The sequence below is a fragment of the Adiantum capillus-veneris genome, chromosome 26 (assembly GCF_014529385.1).
Source record: "Adiantum capillus-veneris isolate H3 chromosome 26, ASM1452938v2, whole genome shotgun sequence".
NCBI classification, from domain to species: domain Eukaryota; kingdom Viridiplantae; phylum Streptophyta; class Polypodiopsida; order Polypodiales; family Pteridaceae; genus Adiantum; species Adiantum capillus-veneris.
Window position 1 is genome coordinate 36,575,918 of NC_140956.1, and position 9,502 is coordinate 36,585,419.

Sequence of the window (9,502 nt, forward strand, 5' to 3'; positions counted from 1 at the left end):
CTAATGTTGTTGTTGAGGTTTTTTGTGAATGCTAACTAATTGAATGCATTTCAAATTAAAAACAACTTCAAATGAAGTGTTTCAAAAAAGAAGCTTTGTTATTTTTTTCTTGCAGCGATGTCATGACCGACGTCTGTGTGTGTGTTTCTCTGTCTTTGCCCGTGGCTCTCTCTAACGGTGCTGCCACTGCACTTGTTGGTTGAGTAGGTGATTTTGGATGATGTGTATTCCCCAATGCTATCCCTTGGGATTTTTTTCTGCCAAAACCACTCTACCCAATAATGCCTTCTTTGGCTACCTTCCTACCCCTAGCAAGGAAAAAGAGAATGGATGTATGATTAATGAAGAAATCTTCAAAGCTGTTGTCAAGAGTTGTCGAGAAGAATGCGGTCTTGCTAGGAAAGCACCGCGCTTTTGATTGTGAGAGTTTGTGAGAGAACTCCAAAAACTATATGAAGGAGTTATACCATAGATTCCATGAAGTCTACGGTTTAGAAGGAAGTGCAATCAATCAATGAAAGGCATTGTGATTTGAGGAATAAAGTTACATAAGACCTTATTCATCCCATTCATCATATATGCAATTGAGTTGGCTGCTCACTGTGGCAAGGCTACACATCCTTACCAAACCTAAAGGTGTCCTCATGGTTTTCAAGTCTTTGCTTTCTATTGCAAGTTGAAATTGATCATATTCTGAGTAGAGGTCCCCCATTGAGTAGATTTCCCTCCTTGCAAACACCTCTGCAAACTCATCCACAATTGGACATGTACCTACATTCCTAATTGTCACCTTGTTCACTAGTTGCATATCTTGGATGAAGCGTAGAGCACCATTCTTCTTTGGAACTGTGAACCACATGTTTTAGTATGGAGCACAAGAAGGCTCCAAAATATCCATTTTGATATTTTCATTCAATAGCTCTACTAACTTGGGCAAAAGATCCTTTGGAACTAGAATAGGCGGCAGATTCCAAGGCACATGAGGTATTGTAAAAATTACCATAGAAGCTACAATAGAAGGATCAACATATCCTATCTTATGTGGCTCAAATGCAAAAGTCTTACCATGCTTTGAAAGAATTTCTTTAAAGCACTTTGTCTCCTCTTGTGTTAGAAACTCCTCTGCAACTCTTGAAAAGACTCCTTTGTGAAGGTGTGCCCAATATTTTTAGGATTCCTCAAACTTGGTTGTAAAGAAGCCTGCTCAATCTTTTCCCTATTGTTGGGTGGTAAGGGTGAAGCTATTGGTTTCACCTTCTTTGCTACACTCTTGTATCTAGTTTCAACATGGACTTCTCAGCCAACTGTTTGCTTAAAGCATTGGTTTTCTTTAAAGGCTTTTATTACTTGATACATTTCCATAGAGCATACTTCCACAACTCATTTTCAAGATGCAAACTAGACTCCATTATAGAATCAAGCTCACCCATAGTATCCACAAGAGAAACTTGTTCCCACAAACCCAAAAATATTTCAATAGGCTCTAGCAACCCACTCTCTTTCATGCCTATTTGTACATTATGTACATATTGCCTCTCACATCTCTTCAAATCTTCAAGTTTTGTAAAAATACTAATTCATTCCTTGTTACCAAGGAGCCTGTTGATAAAGTTCACCTATTTTTGGATCAATCTTTCTTTCTATACCACTGCAATCCCTCTTTACAATGGTACTTGGCTAAAACCCATCATTTTCCTATGGTCATGAAACTCTTTTCTCACCTTTGGTAGAGGATCATCTCTGAGGTTGTCATGATTTCTTTTGTGGTTTACACAAACTGTGAGAAATTAAACAGCATGTTTACCATCTTTGCTTCGTATCCTGGCATAAGCTAGACCATCATCAACTCCCTTTGTTTCCATTCAAACTCCCACAATGTAGGGATGTCCAAAGGTAAGATAATATGAAGATGTGTCCTGTATAAAAAACATTTTTTCAACCTTTACATCACTTATTGTCACCTTTATACTTATACATTTTGTATACAATTCACCTGATGAATTGTTTGCCACTCTAGCCATCTAGCCATGTTCTGTGTCCATTTGTTGTAAAGACTTTTTGACATTATATTGATTCCAGAACCATGGTCAATTAAGGCAACAAATGGTTCTTGGAGATCACCTATCTTGACCAATGTCTCTGTAGTAGCCCATGTCCAATGGCTTCTAGAATAGTGGCTCTTAGGAATACTTTGAGATTCCTCCCCATCATCAGCAAATTTCACTTGCCTTACATTCCAAGAAGACTGGGAATTAGGTCTTCGAGTAAGCTCAACGAAAGGAGCTTTGGAGCAATTTTTTTTTTTTGTTTGATGACCACTGTCCCTACCTCCCCTTCCTCCTCTTGCCGCCCATGTGCTTCCTCTCCTTCCCTTGCTCCTCCTCCTCAGCCTCCTCCTCCACCTCCTCTCTCCATTTACTCCTCTAGCTGCCCTCACTTCCTCCATCTTGTCCTCTAGCAACCCCCTCCCTTCCTCAAGGTCCTCCACTCCCTTCTTCCTCTCTCTTTTCCTATCACCCTATACCCATGCCCCCCCCCCCCCCCCCCCCCCCCCCCCCGTCCCTACGCCTCTCTCTCTCTCTCTCTCTCTCTCTCTCTCTCTCTCTCTCTCTCTCTCTCTCTCTCTCTCTCTCGGGAGAAAGACATATTGTATGTACCATGGTTGATGAGGTAAAGAGAAAGATCATCCTTGACAATAGTTGGATCTACCTCAAAGGAACGGGTTGAAATGTTTATGAGGATCGCACTCTTATGTAACAAAATGTATGTCGCAAAGCATATGAGGAAATAAACAAGAAGTTCAAGGTGTCATCCCAAGAAGAAACGTCACTTGAGGAGGATGAAAGTCCATCCAACAAATAGGGACACATGATCTATGAGACCAACTCATGCTTGCGAATAAGTTTTTGGAATTGTAACGGCTATCCATGGAATGCGGCGATTGGCATTGATGAGATTACCAATGACTCCGATGTGATACTTCTTGTCGAAACATGGGAGCATGATGCACAACAAATTCTTGGATTTGACAAATATGATGTGCATTCTTTGATGTGGACCAAAAATGCAAAGCAACATAGAGGCCAAGGAGACGTAGCATGTATGATCAAAAATGGTTTGAAAGATGTTTCCATTGTCAAACAAGATAAGTATAAATGCTACTTATGGCTGAAAATCAGCCCACCCAATGGTCAAGTCATGTTTGTGGTTGGTTGCTACATTCCTCACTATGACTCCAACTTTTATGCTTGCTTGGATATGGATAGAGATCAGCCCTTTGTTGAACTAGAGGAAGACATTTCTCACTATAAGGACCAAGGTGAAGTCATTGTCTTTGGTTGCATGAATGCTTGCACAAATACGTTACAACACGACACACAACAAGTTGACATGCCACATGTTGCAAGAAGAATGGATGACTCATACATGTATAATTGAATGTCTAATGATGCAAAAGAATTGGATCGCTATGGAAATTCACTATACATACGTGCAATAGTACCGGAATGCTCATTGCAAAAGGTGTATCTTTATGGCAAGGCACCAATGACTTTACATGTAGAAAGCACAATGGTGATAGTGTGATCGACTATATGTTGTTTTCGGAAGCACTCTAGAATGCATATAAAGCTTTACACTTGGTGAATGGAATCAGGAATCGGATGATAGGATGCTATGTATTGACCTCAAGTGTGGTAAAAGACCCGAGCATGTAGCCTCCAGTCATGATGTGAATCATTTGTACCTACGTCTAGACTTCAAACGAGCACTTATATATGTTGATATGGTGGACCAAATGTTAAGAATGACAGAGCATCAAGAGAGTCCAACATTAGAATGCAAGTGGAAAGTTTTCAAAGAAGTAATTTTCTCTTGTGCGAGGGAATGCTTTTCGGTGAAACACATGTCTTGGAAAAGATCTAAGAAGGATAGCACCAAGAAGAAATGGTTAGACATGGAATGTAGTCAAGCCCGAAAACACTTGCTAAGGTTGGATGCAAGCAAAGACAAAAAAGGTTACTTGGAACATTCACACACATACAAAGCACTTTTTCAAAAAAAGAGGAGAAGGTGGGAAGTCAAAAAACAATTTCTTTTAGTGCAAGAGAAAGCACACGCATGTGGCAAGTTTTGGCAAAATCTAAAAGGCAAGCGTGTTAAGAGCTTTGGTGACTTGACTTTTGAAGATATGTATATCCATTGCAAGAACCTCTATGAGCAACCCAATGTTGATAAGATGGAGTGTTGTAGCTCCCTTCTGTTTATGCCTCCCTTCTTTACCATTGAAGATGTATGTTGCACGCTTGAGAAACTTGCTATCCGCAAGGCAGGGGACCTTCATAGTGTCAAGGATAAAATGATTAAATGGACAAGCAAGAAAACATGATATTGGATATGCGATATGTTTAACCTTGTACTTCAACATGGCATGCCTCATGATTGGAGTGAAAATTGGATCAAATCTTTGCAGAAAGGAGGAGATGTAAACAATGTGAACAACTATCGCACTATAATGGTTGGTTCTTTGATGGCAAAGTTATTTGGATGTATCATGGAGATGAAGATAAGTGAATGGCTGAAAAGAACGGCAGACGTGCACTAGGCCAAACAGGTTTTCGAAAGCACCATAGCACTATTGATCACCTTGTCACTCTTCGAGTTCTTATGGAAGCGTCTCAATTGAAAGGAAAAAAATTGTATTGTTGCTTTGTGGATTTCAAGAAATCTTTTGACATAGTACCGCGAGGAAATCTTTGGAGACGTATGCAAAGCCTTCAAGTGCCGAGAGAATTTATGCATGCAGTCTTTCGCATCTACCTAAAAGTGATATGTTGACTACGTATTGGAGATGGAATTTCACAATTTTTTGCAAGCACCATTGGTGTCAAACAAGGATGCCCACTTTCCCCAACTCTCTTTGGGCTACTCATTGATGAATTGGAATGCACGGTTCTTGATTTTATGCAACAAGAAGGCATAGAAGAGGTTAAGATTGGAAATGCGGTGATCATTCTTTTGCTTTATGCCGATGATGTAGTGCTCTTGGCACATATCTTAGAAGATTCACAAAAGCTTATAAATGTCTTGGAACGCTTTTTCCTACATAGCGGACTGATCGTGAATGGATCCAAAACCAAGGTTATGCTTGTAAAGACCCTCAATGATGAAAATCCATGCATTGTATACAACAATGAGCAACTTGAAGTCCCGGGGGATTCACTCTATCTACAAAACGGAACGCCACCTGCAAGCAGACAACTTTGATAAAACCCCTATATACGACTCGTATTAGGGAATATGACCCCCCTTTCTACGCTTATACAACAATCAATGAAGAAAACTATCATACCCCTATCTTACAAATAAAATCTAGGTCTCACATGATGTAACTAAGTAAAACTAATCAAAGAGTATGTAGCATAGTGACTGGCAACGTACTAAAGAACCACTTTTGTTAATAACTAGATGTACCCTCAATGTGTCTCAGGTTTGACTTTCAAACTGTGTGCTCGATCAACCTGCACTCTAGCTACTTGTCCAATTCAAACCCATCTAAATTACTCAAAAAACATGGTTATAAAGTTGTGTTAGGTTCTTTGTGTAAATTGCATCTATTCAAACTCTTTATAGCTTTCATCCCTCAACAAATGAACTATAATCTCACGGCATCCAAACTGTTGGAAAGATTACCCAAGGATACATCTCAAATACTGTGAGCATACGACATGCATTCAAAAGGAGGGATATTATAATTTATTTTTGTTTAATTATTTTACTTATAGATTGAGCTTTTTAATTGAAAACTAGAACAGAAAGCCCATAAAGTTAACGACTAAAGGGTCATTTTATTGCCTCACAACATGTAAGTACAAGTGTCTCTATAGGTGATATAAACGGTTTCTTAAAAGTGCATCCATCCCCCCCCCCCCCCCCCCCCCCCCCCCCCCCCTCTTTCACTTGCAAGTTGCTACCAAATTCTTTTTTGTTCAAATTGTTGTCAACCCATTCTCACTTGAGCCCTCCCTTCTTCATTTTTAAAAACTAGATGTGCACAATAGGCACCATAAGGTAAAAATGCAGTTAGTTGTTATGTACAACAATTTAAACTTCTAATAAATTGTTATTAGTCCAATCTTGGAAGATATATGGGAGTCAATAGAAGAGATCCTTATAGCTACAAGGTTTTTAGTCATGAGTTTCTTTCCTCTAGACTACTATAGTTACAAAAGTTTAGTACAAGCAATGCCTAAGTGCATTGGCAAAAGTTCCCTTGAGATAGCTTGCTTATCAACCATTGGATATTGAATAGAATAGCTTCGGGTGGTCACTCATCAAAAGCTCCCTATATCACAAAGCTCCCTATATGACTTGATTTCAAGAGAATATTACAATAATCTATGTTTATCCTATGTATACACTATGGATGTCTTGGAAAACTCCTCATTTTCCTTTAATGTATGAATAATTACTTGCAGAGCTGGATAAAAGGTTCAAATTTTTGCAAGAAGGATCAAAGGCTACCTCAAATTTGAAGATGTTTAGTTGAGAAATAGAAATTAATGTGGAATCTCTTCTCAAATATGGTTTTCATCTTCTCATGAAGGGGCGAAGAGGATCCAAAACCAACTACATAGAATCATTCTCCCGAGCATTGGTTACCTATGGCTATTTCGGACCCACTACTAGTTTAGTGCAACTTTTTTATTTCCAACAAAGATATCTAACACTTATGAAACCAATGGTATTGTCAATGAGAAGTTGGACAAGAACAACTTGCAAGATGCAACCAATAATAATTTGGCCCCAATGGAATCAAAGAATTAAACGAATTGCTTATTTGTGCAAATTATTGATGTGAGAAACTTGATATAAAAGTCACCTCATGTGAGAAACTTGAATACAAAACTTGGTATTTTGAACCGTGTCATCTTTGATTTGTAGCATTTAAAGGAGCACACTGTATGGAGGTTGAGTGGCTTGGTTAATCAAGAGACATGAGTAGTATTGTCTAAATTCTTGGCAAATCATGCAAGCAAGGAGGTCTAAGCTCATTTTCGACATATAGATCTTTGAAGGAATATTTACTTTAAGCATACTTGTACATATAAGGAACTTAGGTCCTTAAAGAAACCAAATCTTAGTGTAAAACTCACCATAAGAGATCAACATACTTCATTTGGTGACACACATGTCAAAGTGACTTGTGAAATCCCTAGCATCTCCTCGATTGACCAAAATTTCCAAGCTACGAATATAACTTAGGAGTATTGTTTTAATAAGGCCACTTCAAAACACTGTTTTTAGCAACGAGACCAGAAGAACAATGGCCCTTGCCTCAAAGACGGATTTTAAATATAATTTTCACACCCATTTCTTCAACTAATCATACTCCTAACATTACTTTACACCTCAATGCATTCAAATGCTTCAATTCTCATCTTTCATAGTGATAATTACAATTTCTTTGCCAATGCCACACCACATTTTCTGTAATTCATGACTCACACAGTAGAATGAACATCTCTTTCTTTAAGCTTTTGATGTGCTCATTCTTGAAATGTTTGATTAGAAGAATGTAAAACTCTAACCAATAGAGTATCAACAGCATTTTGTAAGCATCTACGGCTACTAACTTTGATAAAGGGAAACAAAAATATGGTTGAATACATCATGCACTCCACCATCCTTGAGGATAGCAACACTCATAAGTGATTGTTTTAGCCAATGGACAGAGATGCCTAGGTCAACAACTCATAGCATCGGCACCAATGATGCTATGCAATCGTGGTGGGACATTACATATGCATTTTAAGAACGGTAAATCATGAATGATATGCACACTGTGGGGTACGTTACAAATCTCTTCCTTTACTGTGTGTTTCTTCCAAAAATCTTTATTGTGTTACAAAAGCTTTCCATTTTCCATCCCTCATGGATGCTTGCTTGGGTATGTCACAAACGGTAGCATGTCATTATGTGAGCTTTGTCAAGCAATGTAAGGAAGCGTACCTCGAATAACACCCCTACATGTGGGGCAAGTCCTGTTGTTCTTTTGATGAACCTCCATGCATTCTCCACAAAACTGGCCATGTAAGCACGGCATGATGACAATGTTCCGAGGATTGCGCAGGCAGATCTGACATGCTCGAAGCTCCTCGCGAAGCGTAACTTCAAGAATGCCCTTTTCTTCTTCAAATCTGCTGCGAGCATCCTCCACAATCCCCTGCTTTTCCATTTCCAACATCTGCAAGGCACTGCTGAGATCAGCTACCTCATTCTCAAACCTTGAGATGTCCCTCACAAGCATCTCATTCTCCGTCTGCACATTTGCAAGGAAAAAAGTCTGCATCTTGACAAGAGTGTGCATGGTGCGGTCGGTGGCGAGTTTGTTTATTTCTACTAGCTCCAAGATGAAGGCCTTAGCAATCTCTCGGCGGCGGGCAGGGTCTCGGGTGCGGCGCACATCTTCACAAAAGTGCTGGAGGGCGGACTGCTGTTCCTCAGCCTGGGTGCGCAATCGGGTCCGGACCTTAACAAGCTTGAGGCCGAACTCGTTTCTGCAGAGGTCTTCCAGATCGTCGTTTTGTTCTGCGTCGGGGTCGAAAAATAAAGTAGAGAGGGAGGGGATGACGTCGGAATCAGAGGAGGAGGAGGAGGAGGATGGGGATGCAGGAAATGAGCGAGGGGCGGACGAAGAAGAAGAGGGGAGGTTGGCCACCAGAGAGAGCGCCTGCTGCAGAATTGTTCGATCTATTTCTGCCCTATTGAACGCCATCCAATCCCTCGCCTTCTGTAGGCGTCAAGGTCTTCCTGCATCTTTTAGTCTTCTCAGGATTCATCGATGGAGGTCAACTTATTTGGTTCATTTTGAGCCGGTTTCAAATCCTTCTCATGACTTGAGTCTTGGTTGGCCTGAAGCCTAGAGTTGAGTTCCCTTTTTTGCTGGCTAAAAACAAAGTGAATCAACAAAGTGGATTCATCATTATAGGAAGGAGGGTATAATTGCCTCACGACTAAGTGGCACAGGCATGGGAGGGTGGGATCTACGACGGGGGCATTGTGGGCCGTAGATCCCAAATGCGGCCACCCTAGATTACATTTTGTAATCTAGGGTAAAAAGTAATCTAGGGTACCCATATTTCGGAAGTAATTTAGGGTACTTCCATTTTGGCGCGTCGGGCTTGAATCTGGGACCTCACGCATGAGAGACGCCTACCCTAACCACTACGCCATGCGTGCGTTGTGAAACGTGGGGGCCCTAATTGACTTAAAACATGTAAATTAAGGACGGGCGCCGAAAGTAAATTAGGGTACCCTAGATTAATTTTTATTATCTAAGGTACCCTAATTTACTTTGGGCGCCGCCACTTGGATCTACGGCCCACAATGCCCCCTCCGTAGATCCCACCCTCCCATGCCCATGCCACTTAGTCTTGAGAGTATAATTGCTTAAAGAGAGAGTATTAGGAATGATGAAACAAGTGATAAAATCATGAGGTCT

At 40.3% G+C, this 9,502-nt stretch overlaps 1 protein-coding gene across 1 annotated transcript; it reads right to left on the reverse strand.

Annotated features, from left to right (window-relative positions):
- Positions 1 to 7,510: 7,510 nt before the first annotated feature.
- LOC147423268 (uncharacterized) lies at positions 7,511 to 8,871 on the reverse strand. Its single transcript, XM_086501224.1, has one exon. It carries the CDS (start codon positions 8,774 to 8,776, stop codon positions 7,988 to 7,990), a length of 789 nt encoding a protein of 262 aa, XP_086357350.1. The 5' UTR covers positions 8,777 to 8,871; the 3' UTR covers positions 7,511 to 7,987.
- Between the last annotated feature and the right edge of the window lie 631 nt (positions 8,872 to 9,502).